Here is an 18,372-nt window from a genome sequence, read left to right as displayed (position 1 = left end):
GGTTGAAAAAGCGAGCCCAGCTTGCCTGCCGAGAGTTTAGCCTCTTGGCCGTCCTCAAGTACTCAAGGTTTTTATGATCTGTTCTGACGAGAAAAGGCTGTTCGGCCCCCTCCAACAAGTGCCTCCACTCCTCCAATGCCACCTTAATGGCAAGCAGCTCATGGTTGCCAACATCATAGTTTCTCTCTCTCATACAGACGCTTTTCAATCTTTATAGCCAGGGCTATAAGGGAATCCAGCTCTGCAGGTAGGTCCAGGGGGACTAATTGGTCTTTGAGAGTGTCAGAAAGTCCATCAAGAAAAGCATCAAACAAGGCTGGCTGGTTCCAATCACTCTCTGCTGCTAGAGTGCGGAACTCTATGACGTAATCAGAGACCCTCTTCTTACCCTGTCGCAGTCTCACCAGGGCTTGGGCTGCCTCCCGTCCAGAGGCTGTCTGCTGGAAGATCTGGGTGAAGGTCTTGGAGAACAGCGACCGTGAATTGCAGACAGGTGATTTTCAACTCTACTCTGCCGCCGCCCAGGCCTCCGCTCTCCCAATCAGGTGAGAAATAATATATGCAATCTTTGAGCGGTCAGAGGGGAAGGCAGCAGCCTGAAGCTCAAAATGCAAATCACACTGGGTTAGAAAAGCTATGCAGTCACCTGTGTCTCCGGAGAAACGCTCTGGTTTGGAAAGGTCGAGAGGCAGGAACGGAGTGGCGGGTGCTGGAGAAGCAGCATCAGACCCAGAACAAAGAGGTGCCGCCGGTGTCGATTCGCCAGAGCCCGGTGGGTTCTGCATCTTCCGCATTTGGTCAGAGAGATGGTTGAGCTAGGTTCCGAAAGCTGCCAAGAGGGACTCCTGACGGTCTGTCAGCTCCTTCACTTCATGGCGAAGAAGACTGATCTGTTCACCTTGACTCTGGATCTTGTGAATCTGTGCCTGGAGCACAGAGCGTACTGTATCAGAGTCCGCTGAGTCCATGTTATGGCCAGTTTGTACTGTCAGTACTGAATCACAGGCTTGGACTCATAACGCAGACTCAGTCTCCGTTCACAAAAATCAGTCCTTTTAATAAAAATGAGGTAAAAAAATGCTGGAACGCTGTCACAAGGAACAAGACGAACTGGCACAGAAGGAAGGGAACACTAAGACTATATACTCTGGAGGAGGGGAGACAATGAGACACAGGTGCAACACATTAGGGCAGGGCAGGTAATCACACAGGAGGGAGACACGTGAGGGCAGGAAGTAAAGGACCTGAAACGAGACAAGAGGTGAGTATCAAAATAAAACAGGAAGTAAAAGACAAAGAACACTAGGAGAAACAAAAGATAACTTAACTATCCAGACAGGGCGTGACACTTCTCTATCTTTTCATACTCCTTCAATCTGATGTAGTTGTGAGCTAGGATTGCCACATCTATCACTACTGCTCTCCTGCTCTTTGTCACCCACCTCTATGTCTGGTTGGTTGGCCAGCACCTTCTTGTCCATCTGGAACTAGAAGTCCCACAGGACCTTAGTTCTGCTGTTCCCAACCACTTTTGGTGGTGTTTCTCATCTGAACTTGGGGACTTCCAGTCCATATAGGGCACAGGTGTTCCTATACACTATCCTGGCCACTTGGTTATGCCTCCATACTGTCCCAGCCTGCATCTTACACCCTGCTACTATGTGCTGGACTATCTCAGGGGCGTCTTTGTGCAGCCTGCACCTTGGCTCATGTCTTCTTTGGTAGATCCCTGCATCTATGGATCTGGTGTTGAGTGCCTGCTCTTGTGCTCTCATGATCAGAGCCTCTGTGCTGTCTTTCAGACCAGCCTTTTCTAGCCACTGGTAGGATTTCTTGATGTCAGCCACTCCCTCTATCTGCCGATGGTACATCCTATGGAGGGGCTTGGTCCTCCACTATGTCTCCTCTTCTTCTTCCTCATCACCCTCTATCCTCTGCTGCCTGAGGTGCTCACTGAGCAGTTTGTCCCTGGGGGGAATCTTCCTGATGTACTCTTGGATGCTCCTTGTTTCATCCTGGATAGTGGCTCTGACACTCATCATTCCTCAGCCCCCCTCTTCGCTGCTCATACAGTCTTGCTGCTGGACTTAGGGAGGAATCCTTTGTGCATTGTGAGTTTTTGTGTCTCAACATCTGTGGCCCCTATTTCCTCCTGTTGCCAGCTTATTGTCCCAGCTGGGTATCTGATGACTGGTAGGGCATACATGTGGCTTGGATCTTATTCCTACCATTGAGTTGGCTTCTCAGAGCTTGCCTTGCTCTCTGGAGGTATGACCTACGGGCTTACTCATCATGGCTTCCATTGGCCTGTGGGATACTCAGTCAGCTATCACTTTGTCATGTTTAACTTATTAACGTATTCCTGCTTAAGTTTAACCATAATGTACTTGTTAATGAAAGACGTAGAAAGCATAAAACCCATAGCAGTGTGTGAACCCACATTCAAGAGGCCAGGTGATGTCAATGTGTATTTCACATTTATAAGCCTACTGAAAACATATAGATGTACCAAATTTTCAGTTTTACGCTTACACTTATACATGTGTTCCATTGTAATACAGCTGAAAATGTACCATATGTTGTACAAAGTGGACAGTACTCTTACCAGAATTACACTGGATTGAAAAAGATAATTTATCACTGAACATGGTGACATGTAATCCACCACTTGCCTTGGCCTGCTTCACTCACATTGCATACTTCCAAGATACTGCCTAACAAAAGCCTGTTTACCGTGGGAACTCTTAAGCTAATCAGACAGGTTTAGCGGCCTACCTACGCTGGGAGCACAATGACTCACAGTCCTCGCTTTTACTTTTAATGCAACAATAAGCCTGGGATGGTGGGAAAGATTGAATCACAGGACCCATAACCATATATGTGGATTCATAGTGTGTGTGATTATGGTGACGATTACCAAAAATAATGTGTAATACGTGAATATTCCATGTCAACCATAAGTTATTTTGTTTCCAATGTTTTTTCTTTTTTAATTATTATTAATAATATTTTTAATTATTATTTTTATTTTTATGTATTATTAATTATTTTTTATTGATTTTTAATTATTGTTATTATTATTACTATTGTTATTATAATTATTTTGTAACCCTACCTATCCATGTTTGGTGTTGTTGCAGTGATCCCTGAACTTTCCTGCCCCTTTTTTCCATGTAGCTCTGTGTGACATGCACCCTATGAGAGCCCTTTTCCTCATCCCCAGGAACCCTCCGCCTAAGCTCAAGTCCAAGAAGTGGTGAGTGAGTTCTTGGTTTTGGTTCCTGAAACACACGTTTTACTTCAGGTCATAGCTATATTTATTTAGCTTGCGCCTTGCTCTTCCCCTTTTGTTCAGAAGGACATGTATTATTAAGACATTGAACTATCCCCCTAGTCCTTGAATATTACGTCCATGAATTCTGTGTAATTCATTACCATAATGTGTCAATTGTTTAATATTTGTTCCATTGTACTCACTATAATGAACCAAAAACACCTTTTTACTTTACGTCAGAGTTATTGCTAAAATATTTATGCACATATTTTGGGACTCACTTGGCCAATCCAACATAACAATAATTTTTTTCTCAAACAACATACTTCTTTATTAGATCATGTGCAACATATCCTTAACAGAGAATAAAAAAATTGCATGTAATAGTCACACATTTGCAAAGCTAAAAACTTTAAGTAACTTGAAATAATTTGTTTATCTAAATAGTATTAGGTGTATCAAAGAATCAGTTCATCTGGATACAACGTTTATTGACAGATATGTTTCATCATCATCTAAGTGACCTCTTCAGTCTCAACTGACTGCAGGTATCCCACCCTTATAAACTATACAGTGGCATAATGACCGAAACCAACGACCAGTTTCATATGCAAATATGTGTGTGACCATTAACTAGAGTTTCAATGGCCATGTGTACTATTCACACAGGATTTGGGAATTCCCATCGGTTCAGGGATGGTCGTTCCCTCTGAACATAGATGGCCTCTTTGACTCCCCGTTCAAACCAGCGTTCATTCCTCCCTATCAAGTATGTGCACATCCTCATCCTTGAAAGAGTGGCCACTGGCCTGTAGATGGTGTAGATTGTGGAGTCCAGTTCTGTAGATGTTGTAGACTGTGGAGTCCTGGTCTGTAGATGATGTAGACTGCGGAGTCCTGGCCTGATGTGGTAGCTCTCCTGTGTTTTGCCATCCTCTTGGCCAGCGTCTGTTTAGTTTCCCCTGATGTACAAGTCACGACAATCCTCCTGGCACTTAACCACGTACACTATATTGCTGTGTTTGTACCGGGGGACCTGATCCTTGGGGTGGAACAACTTCTGATGCAGCATGTTTTGGGGTTTGAAAGCAACTGAGACCCAGTGTTTGGAAAATACGCGTCTCAGTTTTTCCAGCATTCCTGCCACATAGGGAATCACCACTGGTTTATGCTTAAGACAGCTGTTGTTCTTCTCCTCTCTACAATCAGCTGGTGCACTGTTTGGGCGTCTTGCTGGCTTTGACAAACCCCCAGTTAGGATAACCACACTTAACCAGGGCCTGTTTAATGTGGGATTTCTCTCCTTCCCCGGCCACTGTGTCGGTGGGGACATTGTCAGCTCAGTGGTACAGCGTCCTGGTGACTCCTAGTTTGTGCTCTAGTGGATGATGAGAGTCAAACCTTAAGTACTGATCGGTTCAGTAGTTTATATGGAAGAGGTCACTTAGATGAGCGGTAAAACGTATCTGTCAATAAATGTTGTGTCCAGATGAACTGATTCAACCTTCTTTGATTTTCTTACCTGGATTATTGAGCATGCATAAAGACATGTTTTAGTCTGGGAACATTACATCTCCTGTACCAGTTTTTAAATTTGCCTTAGAATAGATTGTGCTGAGTGTGTTTGAGAGTCAAAGTGTGTGTGCACATGAGGTGCTGTTATTTCAGTAAATCTAGAAACGCTAAAATCGAGCTCTGTGGGCAAAGAAATAGTCTTCCTGTGTGAGTTTGGTAGCATTCGGTAATCCCTGAACAGTCTCGGGCAGAGACTTTATGAGCGATCGGTGTGTTTGCATTGGGGTGTTGTGAGTTAAATGTCCCAGTGCTATGGGGGGCCGTGAACACAAACCTGATTATTCTTGGGGGTCGCGACTCAAAAAGGTTGAGAACCACTGCATTAAATCTATGAGTCGACTTGGAATATTGGTTTTCAGAAATGCTCATTTAATGATCATGTTATGGTGATGAATATGGGAAAAATAAGCTAAAAGCAAATAGAAAATGATAACAGTGAGGACCAATGATGCGTCTAACATCCAGCCCTCGGAAATTAAAAAAACTACCAGGCTGTCATCACATGCACGTCTAGACATTGCATGACAAAAAAAAACAAAATTCAATAACCACACGCCACTTTTGATAAACAAAATCCTTGCTAACCAAACAGAATATTTGGTCCCAAGGCAATTTATTTTAGAGGGGTTTTACGGTGCCAGACTTTGACAACTTAAATGCCAATAGTTCTGTGTCTGCATTCCCTTCCATTTCCCCTCTCTTCTGCCTTACCATTCATCTCATCTACTAGGTCGAAGAAGTTCATTGACTTCATAGAGGGCTGCCTGGTAAAGACATACCCCAGCCGACCGTCCACAGAACAGCTCCTCAAGCACTCCTTCATCAGGGACCAGCCCACTGAGCGCCAGGTCCGGATCCAGCTCAAAGACCACATTGACCGTACGCGCAAGAAAAGGGGAGAGAAAGGTAGGCAAATGAGACCTCAAGTGTTTACCCTTAGTTCGAGGGAGCCATACCAGATTTTATTTGGTAATTTTGATTGTATGTGTGATGTTGTGACTTCAATTTTTTTAATCTTTATTTTTTCCCACCAGAGGAGACAGAATACGAGTACAGCGGTAGTGATGAGGAAGATGAGAATCGTGGGGATGAGAGAGAGTCAAGGTAATTATAATTCCCCTTTTCCCTGTCAATGTAGCATAACAAATTGGTACCTCAGATGATGGCGCTGTGGACGGTCACCTCGGTTCTTCGCGCTTTTGTTCTTTTTCTGTTTTTGTTTGTTTAGTTTCCAGCGCCCACTCACTGATCACATACAGCAGGGAAGAACTCTTAAGCCTCGAACTGTCCACTGGACAAACTGAACAGACTTTTTTACCGACTTTAATTGAACATTTTAACGAAAGTCTTGCCGAGGTCTTGATTGATACAGCCCTGTGTGGACTACGATGAAGACACCAAAGGGGTAAGCAAGCCAGAGCACTCGTTAAACTGCGACAGCGGGGATTTCGAACTGCGCTCCCGTCCGCTCTGGCCAAGAAGATGGACGAACTGCTACTCCTAAATGGAAAAACTCAGACTTTCCCAGATCTGCTGCCCTGTGTCTCACTGAAACCTGGCTTTGTGAGCATATCACAGACAGTACACTTCACCTGCCGCAGTTCCAACTCCTCCGGGCGGACTGCGAAACGGAGCTATCGAGGAAAAAATGGGGTGGTGGCATATGCTCCTACATAAACGAAGGTTGGTGTACAGATGTCAGTGTTGAAGAAATCATGCAGCCCTTATTTGGAGACCTTTTACGTTGACTGTAAACCATTCTATTCACCGTGGGAATTTGCATCATTTACTCTGGTTGGTGTCTATATCCCACCCCAGGCCTGTATTAAAGAGGTGTTAAAACACCTGGCTGATCAAATTACAAACATGGAAAAAAATATCCAGACTCCCTACTCATTATCCTTAGGGATTTCAACAGAGCAAACCTCAGCTATGAACTGCCAAAATACAGCCAGCATGTTAAATGTCCCACCAGAGACAAAAACACTCTGGATCATTGCTACACAGTATTAAGAGATGCCTATTGCTCTATCCCCCGTGCAGGCCTGGGCGTCTCTCATCACAGTCTGATTCATCTTATCCCAACCTACAGGCAGAAACTAAAATCTGCAAAGCCTGTGGTTAAAACTGAGGAAATGAACCATCCATTATCCAAGGTGCTTATCCCAGTTAGGGTTGCGGGATGCTGGAGCCTAACCCAGCAGTCAACGGGCAGCAGGTGGGGGGACACCCTGGACAGGCCGCCATCCCATCACAGGGCCGACACATTCCTACTTAGGGACAATTTTATATGGCCGAGTCACCTGACGTACACGTCTTTGGACTGTGGGAGGAAACCAGAACACCCAGAGGAAATGAGTCAAAACTGGAGCTCCAGGCCCAGCTCCAGGTCATTTGTACATACATACAATGAAATTCACTCTGCATTTAACCCATCCTAGCTATGTAGCTAGGAGCAGTGGACAGCCGCTGTGCAGCACCTGGGGACCAACTCCAATTATTTCTTCCTGGTCCCTTGGTCAGAGGCACAGACAGTATCAACCCTAACATACATGTATTTTTGATGGTGGGAGGAAACTGCAGTGCCTGGAGGAAACCCACGCAGACACGGGGAGAACATACAAACTCCACACAGAAAGGACCTGGGACTGCCTGGGGTTTGAACCCAGGACCTTCTTGCTGTGAGGCAACAGTGCTAACCACTGGGCCACTGTGCTGCCCAACATACCTTTAACAACAGTAAGCCCTGGTTCTGAGTTAAGCAGAGGCAGCTCCTTCAAGCCAAAGAGGAAGCCTACTGGAGTGGATATAGGATCCAGTATAACAAAGCCAAAAATACACGCAGGAAAGAGATCAGAGTGGCAAAAGGGTGCTACTCTGAAAAGTCGAAAAACAGGCTTTCTGGCAACAACCTATCAGTCTGGAGTGGTTTGAAAGACATTACCAACAATTACTCAACAATAGCTCCTTCCACTGCACCCCACTGCACCCAATGCAATTTGGATTCAGGAATAATCACTCAACAGAAACGGCTACATGCTATTTCATAGAAAAAGATAAGGCGTAAATGGACGAAGGCAAGGCTGTAGGGGCCATGTTCCTTGATCTACGTAAAGCATTCGTTACCATTGTTCATAACATTCTGCTGCATAAACTACTCAATTTCAATCTTTCCACAGAATTTGCCAACCTTATTAGATCCTACCTTTCGTCTTGCTCCCAGCTTGTCAAAATCGATAATTATACATCTAATTCTCTAGATCTATCAACTGGTTTCCCACGGGGCTCTATACTGGGTCCAATCCTATTCAGCATGTACATTTATGATCTGCTTTCTGTGTGTAGAAAATGTGACATCTTAATGTATGCTGATGATAGTTTTTTTTTCTTCTCATGGTAAAACCACGGAAGAGGTAGCAATCAAGTTAAATGTTATGTTGAATGTCACATCCTGGCTTAACCAATGTTGTCTGCAGTTGCACGTTTCAAAAGCAGTTTGTATGTTTTTCTTAAAAGGCAATAGCATAAATGTTGAGCAAGATATTCTCACCCAGGGAGAGAGACTACAAGTTGTCTCAGAATACAAATACTTGGGAGTACACATAGATTCAAACCTCAGCTTCAAAAACCACATAAAAAGGGTCTGCAATAAAGTAAAGTTTAGTCTAGCAAATTTCAGGTTTACCAGAGACTTCCTCTCAACTGAGGCTGTAAAGATATACTTCCACTCAGTGGTTGTTTCCTATATCACCTATTGTCTGTTAAGCTGGTCTAACACAAACTCTACAACATTAAAACCACTGGAATCATTATACAAACAAGCCCTCAAAACCTTAGACAGGAAACCGGTCACTTTTCATCATTGCCATATTCTAAAAAAATATAATCTACTTAGTTGGGAAAGCCTCATCAAATACAAAAATGTCTGCCTAGTTTATAAGATCATGCATGGTTTAACTCCTCCTCCTCTGTCCAGCTTCATCAACTTCAAATCTACCATAAATAGAGCTATTAGAGGTGTAGCTAGAGGGGATGCTCTCAAGTGTGGAAGTAAATCTACATACGGGTACTGTGTGATGGACAATGACAACAGCCAATGAAATGCACTGAGATTGACATGTGGTCTGTGCGTATATAACAGTGCATCAGTCAATAAAGTTCACTGATCTCAAAAAAAAAAGAAGACTGGATCGCGCAGCCCATAATTCCGTGCCACCAATTTATGAAGGCCAATTGAACTTGATTGGCACCATCTTAGGTAGAGCAAAAAACGATCAAATTGCATTGCAATTGCCAGCTAAAATGCCGACTTGCGGCGCATACAAGTGCTATAACTGCACAGGGTCGAAAAAAAGTGGCAATTCAGATAATATAACATTTCACAAGTAAGTACCCTTTTTTATTTGACTCTTGCATTCAAGATGCCATAGCAACTGCTGATTTAAGATGCCTTGATTTGTCAAAAAAAATCCCCGAGCTGGCTCCTCACATGTTCGACACTGCTGTCACGGATAATCATGTTTTTAATCTTATAAAAGTAATCTTGTAATTATTGCAAGATACGACTGCATCATCCTGGCAAAGAATGCACTGCAAAGCTAGCTGGCAAGAAGCTGCGATAACAGCTGACAAAACTTCTAAATGTAAATGTAAGATCATGATTGCAGAACATGAGAATATGAGACTCTGTTGTTTACAAACAACAGACTCATTGGAAGGTTTATAGTCTTGCTTGCACATATAGGTGATTGTAAAGTAGCTTAGTATACTGTCATTTTCTTAGGTAGCGACCTAGCATGTTGCAGCGATGGCGAGCAACGGCCTGATGAAGCCAGGACGCACCGCTCTCTCCCTCGCGAGCGGCACGCTCTGAGTCATTCTTTCACGCACTCGTCTGAGGAACCAGCTCGGGAAAAACACGTTGCCAAATCAAGGCATCTTTTTTTTCATAAATTTATTTCAGATTTTTCCCCTTTTCTCCCAATTTAGTGGCCAATCGACCCCTATTTTAATTCAAACACCCACCCTCGTACTGCGTGCGTTCGCCAACTGCATCTCTCCGGCCGGCAGTCTCGAAGGAGACGCCTCGCCACTTTCGTGACAAGGCGACTCCAGGCCGAACCACTGTTTTTTTCCGACACACCCAGAGACGCATTCATGTGACGAACACAAGCCGACTCCGCCCCCCTCCCGAAGACAGCGTTGCCAATATTGCTGCTTCATCGAGTCCGGCCATAGTCGGATCTGGCAAGACCGGGGCGCGAACCCCGGTCCCCAGTGGGCAACTGCATCGACACAAAGCCGATGCTTAGACCGCTACACCACCGCGGACTCAAATCAAGGCATCTTAAAACAGCAGTTGCTATGGCATCTTAAATGCAAGAGTCAAATAAAAAAGTACTTACTTGTGAAATGTTATATTATCTGAATTGCCACTTTTTTTCGACCCTGTGCGGTTAGAGCACTGGTATGCGCCGCAACTCAACATTTTAGCTGGCAATTCTAATGCAATTTGATCGCTTCTTGGTCTACCTAAGATGGCAGCCAAGTCACCCATGCTGGCTTCACTTCATATCGCGAGTTGCTCGATCCAGTCTTTTTTTTTAGATCAGTGATAAAGTTCCCCTTTCTACGTTTGACCCCAGTAAGAGAAGAATTGACGCCTCACTGTGTATTTATTCCTCCGTAAAGTTAACAATTCTTTCGGTCTAGCACTGGGTATACACGCCAGAATCGCTGAGCAATTCAACTCTGACAACAGGTTATGGGCCCAGAGTTACCCAGAGATAGTTATCAAGCGATTTGCCACCGAGAGAAATATCGCAACGTACCGCGTGTGTCAGTTAGCATGCTAGCATCATGAGTAGAAGGGTCGCTGAGTCAAATAGCAGGGGCGAAAGACCCAGGATGGAAAGTTTGAGTAGCCGTTGGTCTCGACTAGTCTTTGACGGAGATGAAAATAACTATGAACTGTGGGAGACGAAATTTTTGGGCCATTTTCGGTTACAAGGGCTAAAGGACACTATTTTAAATGAGCCTACCGACGATGATGGACGGGCAGTAGATGAAGCGAAAAATGCCGAGGTCTATGCGGAGCTAATCCAGTTTCTGGATGATAAAAGTTTGTTGCTGGTAATGCGGGAAGCAGCTGACGATGGGCGGGAAGCGCTGAAAATTCTGAGACACTATTATGCGGGTAAAGGGAAGCCGCGTATAATTAGCCTGTATACAGAACTGTCTTCACTTCAAAAGTCGAGCAGTTAGAGTGTGACTGAACACGTTCTATGCGCAGAGACAGCCAGCACCACATTGAGAAATGCTGGTGAGACACAGTGATGGGCTGTCAATAGCAATGATTTTGAAGGGACTACCAGAATCATGCAAACCGTTCGCTATTCATGTCACGCAGAGTGATGTGACAATGCCTTTTGCCGAATTCAAAACAAAACTACGGAGCTACGAGGACACTGAGAAAATGTGTGCAATAGCACCCGGCGACAACGTCATGAAGGCGCGGGTGCAGCCGAGTGCAAGACACACTCTGGCGAGTGCTGGTGATCGGGGAGCCGAGAGTGTGGACATAGTGTGCTTCAGATGTGGGCTGAAAGGACACAAAGCCAGAGCATGTCAACGCAAGCAGTGGTGTAGTCGGTGCAAAAGCACCACACATCGGGGCGCAACCTGCAGACGGAGACAGCGGCGGGACGACGCGCGACAAGTGTCCGAGGAGGCGAGCAACAAGGCATATGCATTCCTGACGAATGGCGGGGACGTGGAGATCCAGCCAGGGCGCGGTGTCAAGATGAGAGGTCTGATGGTGGACACGGGAGCAACTTCACATATCATCACGGATACAGCAAAGTTCAAGAAATTCGACGACAGGTTCCAGGCCGAGACAAACTGTGTGGAGTTGACTGATGGCACAAGGAGCAACGGAATCGCAAAGCGCAGAGGAGACGCGGAGGTGTGCTTGATCGACAGCAGAGGACGACGCCACAACACGACGCTGAGACGAGCGTTGTGCATCCCCCCATACCCGCAGGTCATCTTTTCTGTGAAAGCGGCTACTGCCAGCAGAGCGACCGTAATCTTCAAGAAAGGAAATAGAGACAGAGACGGTACACAATTCCACATTCATGAGCATAACAGACTGTACTACTTGCACACAGTAAATGATGAATGTGATGACCAATGTAAAGCGTGTTTTGATATACAGACATGGCATGAGGTTCTAGGGCACTGTAATTACGATGATATTCAGAAATTAGAAAATGTTGTTGATGGTATGACAATCAAGGGCAAAGTAGACAAACCTACCCTACATTGCGAAGTGTGCACTCAGGGAATTATATCCAAACTAGGAATAGGGAGCCTGATGTGAGAGCCAAAGCAGCTCTAGAGTTGGTACACACAGATCTAGTGGGACCAATAGACCCAGAGGCCGGTATGGGTTTGCGTTATCATTCACTGATGATTATTCCAGTGCAGTGTTCGTGTACTTTCTAAAAAATAAGAATGACACGATGCAAGCAACAGAGAAGTTTCTTGCTGACACAGCCCCATACGGGAAAATTAAATGTGTCGGATCTGACAATGGTACAGAATTCATGGGAAAGAATTACCAGGCACTACTCAGCAGAAATTCAATTAGGCATGAGACCTCAGCACCATACTCACCACACCAGAATGGTACAGCTGAGCGAAACTGGCGAACCCTGTTTGACATGGCAAGGTGTATGCTAATAGAGAGCGAGTTGCCAAAAGTGTTTTGGACCTATGCAGTGCAGGCAGCAGCTGTAGTGAGGAACAGATGCTTTTGCGATCGCACAAAACAGACGCCTTACTTAATGTTGACAGGAAAACGGCCTAACATTTCTAGGATGCAAAAGTTTGGGTCAGTGTGTTATGCCTATAAGCATGACAAGAGAAAACTAGACTCGAGGTGTGAGAAAGGAATCTTTATCGGGTACGACAAGAATAGCCCAGCCTACATGGGCTATTATCCTGACAATGGCAAAGTGCAGAAACACAGACTGGTTAAGTTTGTGACAAAAACGATTGCAGAGCAGCAGACACAGACTGACATGATACCTGATGACGATGTCTTCGAGGTGCAGAATAGGGCTAGCAAGACCAGGCAAAATACTGATGTGAGTCCAGGATGTACTCAGTGCCAGGTCCCAGTAACTAGGCCAGAGATGAACAGCCAAACACAGACGGGCGAGCCCAGCCATGAGCCTACATGATACTCTTCTAGAGTGAGGAAGAAACCAGGTTATTTAAGTGAATATGTATCTGATGAGGAGAGTGATGATCAGGTACTGATGAACATAGATTACTGTTACAGACTGATGTGTAATGTACCCCTAACATTCAGGGAAGCAGTAACCTCAACTAACTCAAAGGAATGGATTAATACAATGGATGACAAAATGCAATCGCTCAGAGAAAATGACACATTTACCCTGACCAACTTACCTGAGGGTAAGAATGCAGTGGGGGGTAGATGGGTATCTGCAATTAAGAACAATGTTGACTGATCTGACAAATACAAGGCACGTTATGTAGCTAAGGGATACAGTCAAAAGATGGGTGTAGACTATGAGGAGAAATTTTCTCTTACTGCTAACTTTACTAGTATCAGAGTATTGATGCAAAAATCAGTGCAGGAAAACCTGATTTTACATCAGATGGATGTCAAAACTGCCTACTTGCATGCACCAATAGATTTTCATGGAACAACCAGAGGGTTACGAGGTGAAATCCAGTACAAATGAAAAGTTGGTGTATAAGCTAGAAAAGCCATTATATGGGTTAAAACAGTCAGGCAGGAACTGGAACAAAATGTTGCGTGAGTATCTGAACAAAAATGAGTTTTTGCAAAATCCAGCTGATCATTGTGTTTACACAAGGGTAACAGAAAATGAGAAAGTGATAATTATAATATGGGTTGATGACTTGGTTATTGCTGCCAGTGATGAAAATGCACTGAAGATTGTAAAGGAGATGCTCACAGCAAAATTCAAGATGAAAGACTTGGGTAAATTGAAACATTTTCTTGGTATCAATTTTGACCAGTGTGATAAATGTGAAAATGTCACAGTAGAGGTATGTGGAAAAAATGCTAGAAAGATTTGACATGCAAGATTGTAAACCAAGAGCAACACCCTGTGAACAAAAATTGAACTACACTAACAATGGAGAAATGTTGGGTGATGCCAGAAAATACAGAGAGATAGTAGGGTAGCAGATGTGATGACGAAACCTGTAACAAAATTGAAGATGGTTAAGTTTGCAAAGTTTATGTTTGGAGAGTAACCATGTAAGTGAAAGGTTACATGATGCAAGGTAGAAAACCTTATAATGTTTTGAGTTAAGAAGATGAGCAATATGCGAGCAAGTGGGGGTGTTGACATATATGAAATGGGTGCTCTCAATTGTTGAAGTAAATCTACATACGGGTACTCTGTGACAGACAATGACAACCGCCAATGAAATGCACTGAGATTGACATGTGGTCTGTGCGTATATAACAGTGCATCAGTCAATAAAGTTCCTCTTTCTACGTTTGACCCCGGTAAGAGAAGAACTGATGCCTCACTGTGTATTTATTCCTCTGTAAAGTTAACAATTATTTCGATCTAGCACTGGGTATACACGCCAGAATCGCTGAGCAATTCAACTGATACCAGGGGACCGCACAATCCCACTCAGGAGAACTGCATTTAGCTAGGCCGTCTTCTCCTTTAGAGTATCACATCAATGGAACTCTCTACCACAATCAATTAGAGAGTCCCCATCCTATTATTAATTTAACTGTAATGTCAAGAAATGGCTTATTAAGAACCAACAATGTCAATGTGGACCCCAGGAAGAATAGCTGTTGCCTTGGGTAACAGCTGATGGGGATCTAAATAAACATAAATGCCAACATTGATGCTATTTGCACACACCTTAACATGTTTAACTGTATTGTACATTAGTTGTGTTGTATGTCTGCTTTTTTATATATATTATTTTCCATATTATTATTATCTTTTTCTTCATTATTTGTATATTCTGTATATATTTTCTTGTTTGTTTGCCCTTGTATTTTACATTATATTGTGGTTATTTTTTTGTACTATTTTATTATCCTAGGATGCCTAACAACATCAGGCAAAGGGACTGCCGATGGAAACTAGCCTATTAGCTAACTCGGGTACATTACATTTGTTTCAAATGTTGATTCATGTACATTGTCCCTTCCCAAATAAATGTTTAAGCTGCTCCTAGCTACATGGCTAGGATGGGTTAAATGCAGAGGATGAATTTCCCCACGGGAATTAATAAAGTATATATCTTATTTCGTTCTCTCTAAATGAAACTTAACCAGCTACAGGAGACCATCCCCCCACACTGCAGGTAACCATCAACTGGCTGATGGCCATGCCATGGGTTTTACTGCAGGTTTGAAAAGCAAACCTTCACACCCCTCACCTTCTCTAGCCACAATACACAACCAACTGCACTCCCTGCCGGCCACTCTCGTTTCCCCACTGAACCCCCACCCATACTCAGAATCTGTGTTGAGGATTTGCGCCAGCTCTTCCAGAGACAGAAGACCAGGAAGACGCCAGGCCCAGATGGTGTGTCAGCCTCCTGTCTTAACGTCTGTGCTGACCTGCTGGCCCCCATTTTCACATTGATCTTCAGCACATCACTGGAGCTGTGTGAAGTCCCTTCCTGCTTCAAGAGCTCCACTATCATCCCGGTCCCCAAGAAACCCCCTATCACAGGATTAAATGACTACAGGCCCCTTGCCCTAACGTCTGTGGTCATGAAATCCTTTAAGAGACTGGTGTTGGCCCACCTGAAAAATCACAGGCCCCCTGCTCGATCCCCTGCATTTTGCCTCTTGAGCAAACAGGTCAGTGGATGATGCAGTCAACATGGGATTGCACTACAACTTCCAGCACCTCGACTCCCCAGGGACATATGCAAGGCCTCCGTTTGTGGACTTCAGCTCAGCAATCAACACCATCGTCCCAGATATCCTCCACTCCAAACTCCCCCATCTCACTGTACCAGCCCCCATCTGCCAGTGGATTAAAAACTGCTTGGCAGGAGGCAGCTGGTGAGGCTGGGGAAAATCACATCCAGCACCCGGACAGTCAGCACTGGCGCCCCCCAGGGATGTGTGCTCTCCCCTCTACTCTTCTCCCTCTACACAAATCACTGCACCTCAGGTGACCTGTCGGTTAAATTCCTGAAGTTTGCGGATGACACAACCATCATTGGCCTTATCTGGGATGGTGAAAAGTCTGCATATAGACAGGAGGTTGATCAGCTGGCCCTCTGGTGCAACCATAACAACCTGGAGCTGAACATGCTGAAATAGTGGAGATGACAGTGGACTTCAGGAGGAGTCCCCCGACACTGCCCCCCCACCATACTCAACAGCACGATGTCTACGGTTAAAACCTACAGATATCTGGGTTCCACAATCTCCCAGGACCTAAGGTGGGCATCCAATATACTAGACACAATAGTAAAAAGGGCCCAGCAGAGGATTTACTTTCTTTGACAGTTCAAGAAATTCAACCTGCCTCAAGAACTGTTGATTCAGTTCAACACTGCAATAATCCAGTCTGTCCTCTGCACATCCATCACTGGTTTGGTTCAGCCACCAAACAGGACAGGGACAGACTATAATGCACAGTTAGGTCTGCAGAGAAAATCATTGGTGCCAACCTGCCCTCCATTCAGGACTTATACACCTCCAGCCTCAAGAAATTGGCAGGCAACATCACTGCAGACTCATCACACCCTGGTCACAACCTGTTCCACCAACTCCCCTCTGGCAGGCGCTACAGAGCACTGTACCTCAAAACAACCAGATATATAAAAACAGTTTCTTTCCACAGGCTGTCATTCAAATTAACATTTAACACTGTCAATAAGTCAGACGTCTGGGTGGCGTGGCTGTCTATTCCGTTGCTTGCCAACACGGGGATCGCCAGTTTGAATCCCTGTGTTACTTCCGGCTTGGTTGGCGTTCCGTACAGACATAATTTGCTGTGTCTGCAGGTGGGAGGCTGGATGTGGTTATGTGTACTGGTCGCTGCACTAGCTCCTCCTCTGGTCGGTCGGGGGTGCCCATTTGAGGGGGGGGGGGACTGGGGGGAATAGCGTGATCCTCCCACGTGCTACGTCCCCCTGGCGAAACTCCTCACTGTCAGGTAAAAATAAACAGCTGGTGACTCACATGTATCGGAAGAGGCATGTGGTAGTCTGCAGCCCTCCCCGGATTGGCAGAGGGGCTGGAAAAGAGTTTGGGACGGCTCGGAAGAGTGGGGTAATTGGGTGGATACAGTTGGGGTGAAAAAAAGGGGGGGGGGATACTGGCAATAAATCAGCCATTTTACATATACTGTACTGTACATTGTAGGTATACTGGTATGCTCTGTCATGTCCATCTACCTTAGGCATTTGTGTAAGTAACCTGCTAATGTCTATCTCAGCATTGTTTTTATTCTATGTTAATTACAATAAGAGAGCCATGAAACCGGAGTCAAATTCCATGTATGTGCAAACCTACATGGCCAATAAACATGATTCTGATTCTGAGTCTCGGTCCAGTACTGCTTTGGGATAATTGTCAATTCAGTTTTATTTGTATAGCCCAATATCACACATGACAAATATGCCTCCCTGTCCTTCCTCTTCTCCACATTTTACCTGCTCAATTCGGACTAATAGCTCAATCCTCAACGTGCCTGGTGAGTCCACCTTGAGACGAGACTTCCTGCGTCTGCAGCAGGAGAACAAAGAGCGCTCAGAGGCTCTTAAGAGACAACAGGCCCAGCTGGCTGCTCAGCGGAGGGATCCTGAGGAACACAAGAGGCAGCTACTACATGACCGACAGAAACGAATTGAGGAACAGAAGGAACAGCGCCGCCGCCTTGAGGAGGTAATGTTTCATTCAGAGAATTAACTTTGTCATAACTGCTTTGCTTCTTGAATTCCACAGCTACTGCTTTGGAAGCACTAAGAATGGTACTAGACCAGAGCTTTTAGAAATTAGCATTTAAATGCAAAAAAAATAAATAATGGTCAGTAGTAAGAATGTTTGGGATGCAGAGGTTCAGATAGTTCGGATACAGAGCTTCAGAACAAGGACATTTGAATAAGTGATTTAGCTAAGAGGGAGAGGCGGTTTTGGACTTTCTTCTTATATAACCTTTGGCCCACCTCAGTGGGTGATGGGGCCTTCTAGGGTCAGGAAGATAATCCCATCTTGCAGTTTCATTTTGGTAAACGTTTTTTTTTCATTTTCAAACCCATTTTAACAACCACAGAACACAATACACACAACAACAAAAATCCCTACCCTTCCTATAAACGGAAGACGGGGGAAAAAAGTCAGTACATACAGTGAAATACAGAGAAACTGCACTTAGACAGCGTTATATCCTTTAAAGAGGCATTCTGGCTAATGAGAAATGATCACATCCCTATGTCGGCATCAGTGATGTGCCTAT

At 44.6% G+C, this 18,372-nt stretch overlaps 1 protein-coding gene across 1 annotated transcript in view; it reads left to right on the top strand.

Moving 5' to 3' along the window:
- Window positions 1-18,372, top strand: part of mink1 (misshapen-like kinase 1) — an 88,831-nt gene that overhangs the window by 44,278 nt on the left and 26,181 nt on the right. The window contains exons 9-12 of the mRNA XM_056284794.1: window positions 3,178-3,256; window positions 5,580-5,755; window positions 5,884-5,953; window positions 17,591-17,801. Of these exons, the coding sequence (XP_056140769.1) occupies window positions 3,178-3,256; window positions 5,580-5,755; window positions 5,884-5,953; window positions 17,591-17,801 (536 nt within the window). The remainder of the gene's footprint in view (window positions 1-3,177; window positions 3,257-5,579; window positions 5,756-5,883; window positions 5,954-17,590; window positions 17,802-18,372) is intronic.

Source organism: Lampris incognitus, chromosome 8 (assembly GCF_029633865.1).
Source record: "Lampris incognitus isolate fLamInc1 chromosome 8, fLamInc1.hap2, whole genome shotgun sequence".
Taxonomy (NCBI): domain Eukaryota; kingdom Metazoa; phylum Chordata; class Actinopteri; order Lampriformes; family Lampridae; genus Lampris; species Lampris incognitus.
The sequence above is the reverse complement of the archived record's forward strand: the minus strand, read 5'-3'. Positions and strand labels throughout refer to the sequence as shown.